The sequence below is a fragment of the Lissotriton vulgaris genome, chromosome 5 (assembly GCF_964263255.1).
Source record: "Lissotriton vulgaris chromosome 5, aLisVul1.2, whole genome shotgun sequence".
In the NCBI taxonomy this organism is placed as follows: domain Eukaryota; kingdom Metazoa; phylum Chordata; class Amphibia; order Caudata; family Salamandridae; genus Lissotriton; species Lissotriton vulgaris.
In genome coordinates, this window is record NC_141693.1 from 287,048,970 (window position 1) to 287,063,633 (window position 14,664).

At 43.3% G+C, this 14,664-nt stretch overlaps 1 protein-coding gene across 1 annotated transcript in view; it reads right to left on the bottom strand.

The window, feature by feature from the left end:
- The window catches only part of AURKAIP1 (aurora kinase A interacting protein 1), an 84,229-nt gene that overhangs the window by 50,890 nt on the left and 18,675 nt on the right, over window positions 1–14,664 (bottom strand). The window contains exon 2 of the mRNA XM_086921445.1: window positions 5,296–5,386. Coding sequence (XP_086777571.1) covers window positions 5,296–5,347 — 52 coding nt within the window. The 5' untranslated portion in view covers window positions 5,348–5,386. The remainder of the gene's footprint in view (window positions 1–5,295; window positions 5,387–14,664) is intronic.

Genomic DNA, 14,664 nt, shown 5'->3' on the forward strand with positions numbered 1-14,664 from the left:
CTCTGCACTCACTACTCTGCACTCACTACTCTGCACTCACTACTCTGCACTCACTACTCTGCACTCACTACTCTGCACTCACTACTCACTACTCTGCACTCACTACTCTGCACTCACTACTCTGCACTCACTACTCTGCACTCACTACTCTGCACTCACTACTCTGCACTCACTACTCTGCACTCACTACTCTGCACTCACTACTCTGCACTCACTACTCTGCACTCACTACTCTGCACTCACTACTCTGCACTCACTACTCTGCACTCACTACTCTGCACTCACTACTCTGCACTCACTACTCTGCACTCACTACTCTGCACTCACTACTCTGCACTCACTACTCTGCACTCACTACTCTGCACTCACTACTCTGCACTACCACTCTGCACTACCACTCTGCACTACCACTCTGCATTACCACTCTGCACTCACTACTCTGCACTCACTACTCTGCACTCACTACTCTGCACTCACTACTCTGCACTCACTACTCTGCACTCACTACTCTGCACTCACTACTCTGCACTCACTGCTCTGCACTCACTGCTCTGCACTCACTGCTCTGCACTCACTGCTCTGCACTCACTGCTCTGCACTCACTGCTCTGCACTCACTGCTCTGCACTCACTACTCTGCACTCACTACACTGCACTCTGCACTCACTACTCTGCACTCACTACTCTTGAGCATCTAATTTGTGGTCATCACCAATGCAGTTTGTACTTTACAAGGATGGGAAGGTGATGTTACAGGGAGGTTTAAGGTCCTTATTTTTAATCTAGCTAATTTTGCAGCCTGCATTGTATTGTGGAATCAGTTGGAAATACCACTGCATGAGAGCAACCCTATAGCTATTGTTATTGAGCTATGCCTACACTAGTCGTTGGATAGAACTCAAAGGTATGGCATTATACTATCCCAAAAACTGAATGCAGAAATGTAGCAAGTCATAATCACTATTAAAACATGATGCAAAATTCAGGCTTCGGATAACCTGCCTCAATGCTTGTGTGGTTTGATGGACGTGTAGCCTCTGGTTGCTTAGTGCTTGAAGTGCAGGCTACTTCAGCTAATATTAATTATTTCGCCATCATGTAGAGTGACTACTCTTCATTACCAGAAATAAACTGTTTTTCTTTCTGTGGCCTCTTTGATTATCCCAAAAATCATCTTGTAATAACCGTGTCCAAATGCCATGATGGCATTAACTTTTGTAATTAGAAAATAGCGGTGGAATTACTAAAAGGGGCTTCCGTTATATTTTCCCAGCATCAGCAAAATGGCCAAACCATTTCCGGACCCACGTTCGGTTTTTACAATTGCTTTTCTATGAAGAGGAGAAATTATTTGGTTTCAGGCTTTGGCTACTGCCATAGACTTTACAATGTTACAATGCTAGCTAGTATGCCCCCGGAATGCCGCCGCGGCCGCCCCGGAAGTCAGGCACGGTCGCCTGTGACGGGGGCGGAGCCACGTTCAGAGCAGAAGAGAAGGCAGGCGGAGTCGTTGCGTCTCGCGGCCCGGGGCTCCTGTGAGCGGCGTGGAGCCCCGGGGCCGCGCCAGCAGGAGGTTGGGCGCCGCGTGCTGAGCAGAGTCCCCGACATTGGCCAGGTAAGTTCAAAAAAAGGCTGGGGGGGGCTTGGTGCACTTGTGTGTGTGTGTATGCGTGCATGCTCGTGTGTGTATGTATGCGTGCGACGGTGACGGCGGGGGAGGGAGGGAGGGGGGGGGCCTCGGTGCACGTGTGTGTGTGTGTGTGTGCGCGTGTGTGTATGTGTCAGGGGGGGTGTCTCTGTATGTATGTATGTGCATGCGTGCATGGGCGCTTGTGTGTGTGTATGCGCATGCGTGTGGTGTGGTGTGCTTGCGCTTCCCAGGAGACAGGGCCTGGCCACAGCGCGCGTTCCAGTTACAAATCGCCTGGAAGGATGCGCGCGGCCAGGACTGTCTCCTGGGACTGAGAGTCGCTGACAAAAGATCTCCTGGCGGACACAGCGCTGACGCGCTGTTAAACGCCAGGAGACCTAAAAAGGAAGGAAAGCCTACAGTTCACTACTGGACAGGTTTTCTGCCTTTTTTGCGATCAAGTCAAAGAGATCAGGTTGAAATCCGTCCAAATCACACCATAAATTGACATTATCAAAAACAGAAAATGGGGGGGGAAAGGGGGGTTGTCCAAGGATGCCACCTCTGTTTCAGCGGTGGTGCATACTGGCAAGTCAGTCTTAAGTACCCTTTATTAAATAGGGAATTGCTAACAGTAGCTGGAGGAACAGTAATAAACTGCAGCTTTGACAACAGCATGTGATGTAAACATAAACTGGCATTCATATTTAAAGAAAACATTTTCATGATGAGAAACAAATCGCTTTTCCACACTGTTAAATTACAAATACATACGTAGCGTGTTTTCCCGTATAACTGATGCAACTCCATAGATTCGAGAGGGTAACAAGAGATGGAAAAACAAACTTTTTAGTCCCTAGATATAGCGGTCTGCAGCTAAAATTAGAGTTATCTCTATTAACCTTCCTTACATTGGGCTGAACGTCATTCGGACTTTCCTTTACAAATTTCCGATTGGTTTAATGAAATAACCAGTTATCTAACAAATTATGGTTTAAGAGGTTAAGTGTGTCAAATCTATAATAATGTGGAAAACAATGCAGTTGCAGAATCGCATAATTCCTTCTGAATATAGGTGACAAATGTGGCACCAGGCGCAATGGGGGAGAGGAGGGGGGGAGACCCTTTAGGGGTAGCAGATTCAGCTAAAGGATCGCTGCTTTTAGCAGGGTTAGTCTAATTATTTATGGATTTCTAGATGTACACTAGCAGAAGGTGGGAACTGCATAAACGCTAAAAACAACAAAAAATGCATTGAAAGTCCGTAACGGGGCTTGAGGGTGCTGGGTAGATGGAATAGGTGCTCAGGCAAATAAACCTAACCACTAAATCCATATCGGTGCAGAAAAGAACATGGCCTGGATTCTGAAGCATCAGGGTGTAGCCTCACGGCCAGGGCTGCCGACTTTGGAGCTGGGGTTCCAGGTTCCAACCTCCGCGTCGGCTCAGCATTCTGCGATTCTGGGCAAATCACTCAATCTACCCATGCCTACCAAAAATGAATGAGTATTTGTGTAACGTAACTGGTGCTCATGTAAAGCGCTTGGTCGAGTTTGCGCTATATAAAACTGCAAGGGACAAAAAAATGTCATGGAAATGTGGTGTATATTTTATGGTTGAGTCTACGTACTCAAAGGGAAGTGTGCTGAGGTATGGGTTGTCATAAAGTAGAAGAGAGAGATACAACTCCTGGGGGTGGTGCACATGACGTGGTCTCCTTTAAGCACGGGGCTGCACATATCCTAAAATGGCATTTACGCTATGGGACAGATGTGGATTGTTGTAAATGTCACAGGGATAACGAGTGTGCCGCTATTGATTCCTGGGCGATATCGGGGTGGAGCGTGATGTTCCACCACAAAGCAGTAAAAGTATTGCGAAGGAGTGGCATATCACCCAAAGGTGAGTTGTAGGAGCAATTTAGGAACTGAGGGAAACGGATGTTAGAGGTTGGGCAAGGGGATGTGTAGAATCGGTTCCAATGGGGCGGTGAATGTTGTGGCTTCGAGGAGCAGTACGTACACACCTCCTGGATGAGTATTGTATACTCACCTTATTCAGATACTCCACTGCCCTCCAGGGGCGAGGATCGCCGCTCCATGCATTGAGCCCAGTTCTTCGCTGAGCTCGGCCGCCGCTCTCTCCCTCAGCGCCAGGAATCCAGGAGCTGAGGGTGGAGGGGCTGCCAGGGCGTGGAAGTGACGACACGCTACACCGCCACGTCTGTGAGGGCCGAGCAGGCCCCACTAGTCTGTCTTCAATGCTGACGGCATCAGGTACCGTTATCTGCCAGTCTTTCTTCCCTGTCTATAAAACAGGAGTTTTTCAAAGCACGGCCAGGCAGGCAGGCCATTACCCTCCCTTCAGATCAGCTCCAAGGGACTTGATGCATGCATGTTTACACTGTGCCTGGCTGGCTTTAACCCAGTGTTGGAATAGAAGAACAAAAGTACCAACGTGACACACTGTCTATCGCTCTGAGCTGTAGACACTTCTAGTCATGTCGTAACTAGCACACGTTCGAATGTCATACTTCCAAAAGGCGTCACTTCCCCTTTAAATCTAGCAGCGCTGGTGGACGTTTACCAGTCGTGCACAATTTAAAGGTTGAGAAGAGTCTCCCCAGTTCATGCCTTCGGAAGTACCTGTGCAGTGCCAACTCTCCCCTCCCTCCACTTAGCAGAATGTGCATTCTGTATAAACTGCTGAATTTAGTTGGTTACCAGTGTAGCATGATTATATAACATGAACTATTGTCTGAAAGAAGTTGCTCTTTTAGCCTCGTCCTTTCCAGACTGGGCTCCCGGACTTCCTGCTGACTTAAAAGGTTCCTGATCTTCTTTATGGGGCCATCTGCACTCATAAATAAGATGAGAAACCTTTTACTTTAGTAGTAAGTCAAGGAACCCAGTCTGAAAAGGACGTGGCTAAAAGAGAAAGAAGAATGTGACTAGGACCTCTTCCCCAATGGCTGCCCACCGTTTAGGAGGCCAGCCAATGGAGAAGAGGGGCGGGGCTTATCCTCGCTAGTGAAACTCTCCCGACCTCATTAACTCTCTCCAGCCCGACTGCGCATGTGCGCAGTCCTTCGCAGGCTGAGACCTAAAAAGTGTGACAGAGATGATTACTGGGAATGGGTACCAATGATACATTCATCAGGTGCAAGAAGCAATAGAATGTGCTTCCAGTATTTACACATCAAGTCATACAGGGAAAGAAATATTATTTATGTTGCACTGTGCATGTGTTCATTCTACTCTAGATTAGGGTGTTCTGCCAACTGGTCAGTACATAAGATGCTGGAAAAGAAGGTGTAGACATTTATGATTGGAGATCCTATGGACAATACAAGCAAATATTCATTTTTATTATTTTGTCAGTACTCTAGAAGGTTACGCACAAAGTTTACACTTTCCAAATTTTAGATACAGCAGCATTTGTACAGAAAAGGATATTTAACCAATAATAATGAAATGATCTTTGAATCACAGTAGCTTTTCAATATTGAATTTAGAACTTTCTGAAGAAGTAATTTAAAAATGATTTATTTTACTGAATTAAAAAAGAAATCTGTAAATTTACTTTTGTACTGAACTTATTGGCTATTCTAAGAACTGAAGTATATCTAGCACTGATTGACAGAATATAAAATGTAGCTTTCATTACCTGTAAATCTGGATGATTTTGCCAAATGAGCGCCTAGTCTTGAGAGCCACATGATTTTAACTTGTTCATTCAGCTTCTTTCATAGATACGTCTGTCAAAACAAGAACAACTGTTAAATCCCATTCTTGAACCACAAAGAAAATATATTCACCCCCACTGCAATATTCATAACAGATAAGTTATAACAATAGCACTATTGACTTTGGTTGAGCAAAGTCATACAATTGAAAATTCTGGTTTGCTCGGTTTTGCCCAAGAATCTTCTAAGACTTCTTTGGAGAAAATGTTTTTTTTTAATTTGGCCCTGTAATGAGCTACGTACAGGAGGATGTAATGTTTGTCCTGTTAGCTTTCATTATATTCAAATCACTTAACGGTAGAAAGTGGTATTAACTGCTACACCTGGGGTGCCCTCAGCTACACCTTGATTTGCCCTAGCAGTCAATGCACACACCAAGTTAAGAAGACACTTCTTGCTAATCCCCTAACCCATTGGCAGCAAACAATTGCTGCCAACTCTGCAATCTCATAGATAGACAAAATGTGCATGATGGTTCTTTCGCGACCTTTAGAGTTTTGGGGAATGAATATATTTGAAACTAGGAGTTGGCCTGTAGATCTTGTTGATATAACGATTACCCTAGATTGTTGTCCTGCTTCGAGTGCTGCCTCTTATACTTTATTCTGAGGCTTCAAACAGGCAGCTCGGGAGCTACTAGTAGCTCACCACTACCCTAGAAGTAGCTCCCAGAAGTGCAGTCCAGCACAGTATGCAATTCAGAGGGTCTAGCTTAGGCTTCTCCAACAAATACTTTATGAGCTACTGGTAGCTCTCCAACTAGCTGTAAGTAACTTGCCTTTGTGCAGGCCAGCATACTAAAGTAAAAGCTTTGGCTTGGTTGAATTATTGTAAGCATCCCAAAATTGAAAAGTGTTTATTTGAACAAAATGTTTCCGTTTTCAGAACTCATACATTTAACTCATGCTTGATGACAAATGACTGGATTTCTAAACTATATTTAAAGCTGATATTTGAGAGAGAAATAATGAGGCACTGAGGAAGCATTAGTAAAGTTCTTTCCTTGGTGCCAGAAGCTTTGCAGCTTTAACTCATGTATTAACACTCTACATGCATTATTAATAGCTGAAGCCATTTTCACATTATTGCTCGCGACGTTGCCTGGTGCACTGAGGTAATCACAGTTGGTAATCTTGCTTGGGTGGCCAATAATGTAATGTAGTCTGACTTGGTCACTACCACCACACTGATAATATTAGTACCTCGGTATTATAGGAAATAGCCCTTTCTGACATGGTCACCCCAACTTTTTGCCCTCTGGCACCGATATTCTTGACTGGATGAGCACTGGATACCCGCTAAACAGGCCCCAGTGCCAGTGCTTTTTCTCGAAAAACTGCAACATGTGTTCAATTGTAATCCAATTGGCAAATACTTTAGCACCCCTGTAAGTACCTGGTAAAAGTCCCAGGGCATCAGTACTAAAGAGTCCCTGTGGGCTGCAGCTTATATTATGCCACCCAAAGGGACCCCCACAAAAACTTCATGCAGACTGGAATCCCCTCAGGTTCCCTGAAGCCTTTGTTCACAGCCAGAGCTCTGAACAAAGAAACATTGGAATGTTGGAGCGCTGGGCTTATACCAGCCATTATAAGCCCAGAGCACTCCATTGTTTTCAATGGAGCTCCCAACATTCCAATGTTCTAATACACGATATTGCACACTCCCTGTGTGCAATACCCAAATCCACTGCATGTCACTAAGTCACTCCTACAGCAGGCCTTAGAGCCCTAAGGCAGGGTGCATTATAATCCATGTGAGGGCATATCTACATGAGCAGGTATGCCCCTATGATGCGTATTCCCATTACTAGGCCATTGCAAATGATCAGGCAACTATGTTAAAGGTATGTAATGGGCACTGGTCATTACAAGTTATACAGCTACATAATGGCTGCAGTGAAAATAATGGTGTTTGGAATCAAACACCTCGTCTCAACAAATCTTTACTGATGCCAGTGTCGGATTTATTGTGAAATGCATACAGAGGGAACCTTAGAGATGCCCCCTGAAGACCTTATAGTCCTCTAGTGTGTTGGCTAACTGCTACCGTCCAGTCTGCCACCACAGACCGGTTTCAAACCCCTGTAGGTGAGAGTCAGCACTGACAGAGGCTAGAAACAATGCCTGCACCGGAGGAAGATGATCACACCTACTCCACCAGGATAGCAAGTAAAATAATCATATCAAGGCTTCAAAGCCCCTGCCACCTTTCATATGCAATCATGGCTTCCCCCAGACCTGGGGAACATGACCATGCCCTAAGGCCCAAGTGGAAAAATTAGATAGTGATAAGGCGTGTCACACTTACAGGCTTGGCGAGGGAAGGTTTCCCCATCTTGGAAACCTCTAGGTCATATAGGGGTGTAGTCACTCCAGGTGTAAGTAGGCCATTGACTACTACCCCACAGTCCTCTAAACAGCTCTAAAACAGCTCTAAATACAGTATTTAGGGGGTTTCCTCTGACACCAGGAACTCCTATTCATCTCCTGGGAACCAAAAGAAGGATAAAGAAGAGCAAAAGTCATGAGAACAGAGGACCTGCACCGAAATTGGCACCAAACCCTGCCTGGCTGCGTGCACCACGACAATCACAAAGACCGACTCATTTAGAAGCTGAACAGTCTCCCCAAACCTGTGAAGGACTGTTCTCGCCTTGAACAACCAAGCAACATCTTCTTTGGGGCGGAGGAACCATCCCCCTGCAGGCAACAACTGCATCTACGCGGGTCCCGTGTTGCTGGCCATCGGGCCCACCGAGGGAGAAGCACTTCAGGAAGATCTCTTTGTGGCTCTGGGAGGTTAGATCCATCTTTCTGCTGAGTTTGGAAATGCCAGGTCACCCAGGAGACGTCCAGCACCAAAACCCTGGGTACCGGAGCAGATGCTGCAGGCAAAGCTTGGTGTGTATCCATTCCAGGCAGCATCAACTCCAACCGGCCGTTAAGAGACTTCAGGCTCCATGAGGCCATCAGACAGTGGTCCTGCTGCACTGCTTTCTTTCCCTCTCTAGGTCACCAAAGCAAAGTGAGAGCCTACAACGACCCGCCGGACTAAAAGCGTCCATACCCAAGACTCCCCAGCCTGGGGTTCATGTAAACAAGCTGTATCCCTGTGCTCCAGAGCCCCCTTTTGGGTTCTGTTGGGCTTGTCCCCAAGTACAACAAATGATTCACACTACCCTCTGATAAACCTAAGCTGCTCGCCCACACTACCACAAATAGAGTACTTGGGATTATTAATTTAAGGCATGTAAACCAACAAGGCTAGTCTGTATTTTTTGCATGGTGTGCCCTTACATTAGCACTACCAAACAAAAAGGCCAGCTTCCCACAGGTATAATTTTCATTTAACATAAGTAGCTCTTATTGCCAAAAAGGTAGGCGACCCTCGTTATACACTAAAAAAAAACAGTCAGAGAGGGTAGGTCTTGTACGGAGAACCGTGCAGGACTAATTGATACTGCAGCTAGGATGAGGTATTCTGCCCAGATCGAAGAGGCAATCATTACAACACCAGAAGAGTTGGATTTTGAGATATAGAATCAGCATACATATAGGTATAGTGAATCTAATTTTCATCATTTATACCTCAAATGCATATCCCACTGGAGTGTAGAGTAGAGGTTTTATGTTCGGGTCCTGAAGAAACACCACAGATCCCGTTGGGACCATAAAAGGTGTGAAACATGTCGACCTCAGTAGAAGAAAAAAAACTAATATTGAACACTGTGGGACTGTCACAGCTCATAAGTTTCCTAATGATAGTATTCAAATCTTTGTATTTATCCCTACCAAAGGTACCACTTGATTAAAATGTTACGGTACACCTTTCGTAGTTTTAATACACTATTACACAAACTACCTTACTTTCACATTCCTGCTTTCACCAATACGGCAAAAAATTAAGCTCTCCGATAAAGAGCCCTCTTGGGGTGCCCATGGGGAATTGCACCGTTGGCCCCAAGAGGAGCAAAAGCCCAGTGAAGAAGCATGACACCCATTCAGGTGTGTGAGGGCTTTATATTCCAAAAAGGAAGACTCCCCGGGACTAATTGACATATCAACCTCACCTTTCTTTCCACTTTAGGAACAGCCTCTCTACATTTGTATGTATACACTAAAAATGATCATTGGGGACGGTGCGTAGGAGCAGGTGGGACATTTTCAGTGCAGACAAGGCTTTTAAGAAGAGTTTATCTTTGTGTGTTGAAGAGGATATGATGGCTGACCTCTAATTTAATTGTAAACAAAGGTCAAGAATTTTTCATAATAGAAAAGAAGTATATCGTAGTATATCAAGCATCACAATACTCACAAGGTTCACAAAAGTGGGATTTCGAGTTTCCTATATTGTCACCACAGATAACTCATAAAGAACTTCAAGTGCTAACTCAGCCTTAGAATATGCCAGCCAATTGTGTAAATATGCAAAATGTTTCAGACTGTAAACAAATGTTAACGTCTTGGATACGTCAATGCATTTATCTATAACTGCCACACTGGTCTTTGCTTTTGCTAGGATAAGGTTCTTACAGCAAGCACACAAGAACAAATCATGGCCTTAAGAGGTAGGATTTTATGTTTTGTTACATATACTATATGTTAATTGCACACTTTACAAATTTAAAATGGTGGTACTACTGAATCAAATGCACTTTGGCATTCAGAATGCCAAGTTCACTTTAAATGTTATATAATGAGACCATATTTAAATGTAATAGCCAAAGCAGGCACAGAGCTAATTAGGTTTATTCACATACACTACAGGACAGACAGAATTGTCTTATTCAGAATCAGCAGTTTAATGTCGTTATTGATTTGTCAAGCTTGATGTATAATAAACAGCTGCCTGCCACATAATTAAAACATTTTTCCCAAAAAAATGATTTCTCTTTCAAACCAACCAAATGTTGCTAAAACACAGCACATGGAATGCAAAACTCACCTTCCACCAGGAAAGAGTTTGGACTTTTGCCCAAACTGTGTTGTTATACCCAGTTCACTAGCTGTTGACAGGGCATTTGTCTACAGCAAGGCACACTAACATGAGTAATCTAAATTCAATTCCTCATGTTGGGAAGAATGATTCATTTAATCATAATAATATTTTTTCTGCTGTGCATGGAACTTCGTCTTTACACTTAAAAAGCAGCAATTATTTCAAAGAAGCACTCAATTTAAAGATGCTCTGCACTTTTTTTTATTAGATTTCATGTTTAAAATTACAAAGCGCATCCTACTGACACGTAATAAATACATGAGTAGTGTATAGTAATGTTCTGCACGGTGGCATCTAGTTGGAAAGAGGCCCTTGCGGAGGACCTATAGTAAACAGTGGAAAAAATCCCAAACCGAGAACCAGAAGACGGTTGTAAAATATATAGATAGGATTCCTAATATTAAAAAGAATGCTCTCATTACGAGACGTGTAAAGGTTAGGTTTTTGCTGAGTGTACATTGTATATATTATACAAAAAAATCATAGCTCTGGTAACTAGAAAGCACTTTGCTAATGACCTGTATTTGCTTTCCTGCGAGACACAATCCTTAATTGTTGGGAAACAACATTTCGAATAAAATTCATTGAATGTCTTCCGAGTTAAGAGTCAACGCATTTTTCCTAGCTCCTGTTATCCAACATTTCCACCTTGTTATATAGGACGAATTATATGCTTCACAATGTACTAATGGAATTCTGTTGTACTGCCAATTTTTTCAGCTTCCTTATTTCTCCTCTTAAACCGGGAGTTCTCCACCTCCCAGAACCTGGTATATACTTTATATTTCATTAAGAAATTATATCTCATTTTTTAATGGTTTGTCTTTTGTGTATTACCTCTTCCAGTAGATTACGTTTTTTAAATCGACAGAATGTAAATGTAAATGTATGAAGCTTATATAGCGCATGACTTACCCTGGGGCATCTCCGCGCTTGCTTAGGGAACCCGTCCTGGTATTCCCCTGTGAGATAACCCTGGCAGGGTATCCACAAGGTGAAAGCCAGGCATCCCACCGCGAGGGGCCGATGTGGAGATTAAGCAAGCTATTGCCCAGAGTCGCAGAGTGTGAACCCGTGAGTCGAGAAGGCACCGGAGCGAGAATTATCGAGTCCGTGGAATTATTGAGCCCAAGACCCGCCGAGGCGGGGAATTGAACCCTGGTCCAGGGCCGAACTCAAGCTCCAGGTCTGCCGCCTCTAACCCCTGAGCCACACTTCTCCACTACAGCAGTTGCACTTAACAGTAAACCTGATATTTGTTCACCGTCAGCATATGGTTTCACTCTTACTTCAGGGATGTGGAATTCCTATAGCCCGACTCCCAGGACATATTGTTTGGGGTCAAGGGCAACAAGTTTTAATGTGTATTTTGTCCTTGGGACAAGTAGGCCCAGCCCCCTGCAGCACAAATCCTTTGGCTGCAAGTTTGCAGTAGCACATTAAGGGCCAGGGAAGGGCACTGCCTGAAGTTAAACTATTATTTGTTTGCCTATGTTAATGCTGTTCAAACTTGTATTTATGGTTCAATAAATGAAAGCCTTTATTATTAGGGTGAGCGCTCTAAGTAAATGTAAGTTCTGATCGCACTACTGACAGTGGTTACAGTATAAAAATGTGTACTCACGGTTTCAAAGTTTAGCAATATGAGGCTATGCATAATGCTCCCAGAATGCTCTCTGATTAGATGCAAATATTTGCAGAAGCTTGAGAGCAGGATTAATGACTATGTGCTTTCAATATAAAATGTTCCTAAAAAATGAAAGTAGGAAAACAGAACATTTTGCTAAACTACTGTGACATTTCAGGTACCGTTTCTTTGCAGCATCATTTAGTAAAATGTGTTGATGCATGCTAGTATTTCGCAAAAATATTCATATTGGAAAATCAGTGTAACCAGTTTCAATAAGATTATGAGAAACATAAAAATAAACAAGCATTGGCAAAGTCAGTAGGTCTGAAATTAGTGATCAGCTTTTTAGTTTTGCCAATACGTGACTTTCTTTGGCATGGTTTTTGTAAAGCCTACTTGATGTGAGAGCTGCCGGGCCCTCACCATTATAACAAACATTGGCAAAAGCAAAACAAAATTGGTCTAAAAAAAGCACACTGCCACATTAGTTACTACCACTGAACAAAACTACTTTGTGTGCCAATATACTCCTTGTGAAAGTGCTTAATGCCGTCACTCACAGTGAAGCCAGCCGACACAGAGAGAGGTAGAGAGAATTCTAACAAACACAAAAGGTTGTGGTTAACGCCAGACCAAATTAGGGGCAGCTGTATGGCTTTCGTGAATTTATAAGAATTTATAGAAGTTGGGGAAGAAATGTACTCCTGGAAAATATTTGCGAACTGCAGTTTATCATGAGCAAATATGCATGTGTAGATTTGCTCATGTGAAAACCTGAGTGTTTGCAAGGTCATTTTCCCATCAACCACTTTTTTCCCAACTCTGGAAAAAGGTTTACGCCTGCCATTGTCAGGAGTACATTTCCAACATTTCTCTGTATGGGAAAAGATTAGAGAAGAGTTGTTGAAAACCCTTAAAACATCCAAGTTAGTAGATGTGTACAGACTTAAAGGGCATTCCAACCCTGGAACTATTGCTTACCACTACCTTCAGACCCAGTATGTAGATCTGCAGAAACGTGGCAACATAAAGATTGCTAGTATTCAAAAACTACTATGGTATGAGCCCTGGCATAATCAGAGAGGCTATATAAGAGCTCTTATATAATGAGATTGCTGCCATAATTTGTCGCCGAACCACATGGCACCAAAGGGACAAGTGGATTTTTTTACAGGACACATAGATTTATGAAGCTACTTGCCCCATGGACAAGTAGATATTTTAATAAATTCCACACCCCTGTTACTTACTTCCCCGGTAACTGGTTCTCAGGAGGAAAACATATTTTCTCACTTTCCTTCAGGACTCCATGTGCCTTAATCAAGAAGTCACCATCGCAAAGCTCAGCATTTGATCACTCGCTCGGTATCTCTCATTCAGTATAATAAAATATATTGTTAGGTATTCAAGGGAGTTTACAGACCTTGAAAGATCGTGGTAACTCGTTCTCCGGGTCAGTTGTGTCTCCCCCGGCTGTCTCACTTTTAATAATTGACAGCTGGTAATGCCAAATAACACGAGGCCAGTAGGAATCGTAACTGCCAGCCTGCCCAATGTCACATAACTGAGGCATAAAAATAGGTGAACTTGTCCTAACCACTTTTTATCCCTACTTGCTGAAATTAGAATATAACTGACCGTAGTAAAGGTGCGTACTTATTAGCTCAGCATCTGCTACAAAGTGAAGTCTACAGATCTTGGGAGGTTATCTTTCCTCGACACACTCAGCCCTGCCTCCCCAACTGCCTTGCCTTTGATCTTTCATACATGTAACCAACTCACTAGTTCTAAATTAGAACTATGATCCTCATTAGAGCAGCTGTACTGCTACAATTAAGAGTTCGTGCCTTCTCAGGACTTTAAGCATTAACAACTATTAATTAGGCAATTAAGGACAATGGTGAAGGTGAATAAAGACGGGAGGGCAATTAGCAGTGGTTATTATTCGATAGCATGGGGGCAGTGAGGGACTCATTCATAAATAAGTTATAAATCTCCACCACCAGTTTTCCCTCCTCGCTTCACGACTTTCAATAATCACAAAGGAGTACACAAATATGCCTGCCAACCGCCGTCAGTTACAGGTTTCCAGGAATATTTCTCGAAAGGTTTGTGATTTTAATTTTCTCGGGGGGAATATACCTCTACATAGTCGCTAATGCCGAAATCAAGAGCAGATGACAACATCCTTTTTCTTGGAGAAGTGGTGAATTGATGGTGTAGTTATAGCCTGCCACTGGTGGAGAAGTGTGGGAAGCATATGTTTCAACCCTTTCAGTTTAAATTTAGGACCTTCGTCAGAACTAGGACTAAATACTGGGTGCAAAGCTTCTGCTTTTCACCTGCTCTCTCAGTACACACTGAAGGGTCAAGGTTAGGTTTCTGAGGTAGCGGGCTTGATTCTCATGGTCTTATGTGTTTGTTCCTAGTTCAAGTGGTGTTTCGTCGGTCCTTGCTTGTGACAGAAATCAGTTGACCCAACCACCGCAAGTGAGGACTTTGTAAGGGAAACTCCTATATGTATGAGTCTCTTGTGAAGGAACACAAAATACCTGTATATCACATATAAATGTTTTATTTATTTATTTATTGGTGACGCCAGAAACATTTACAGATTTGCACAGCCTACATCATATATTGAATATAAAAAACATTTAAT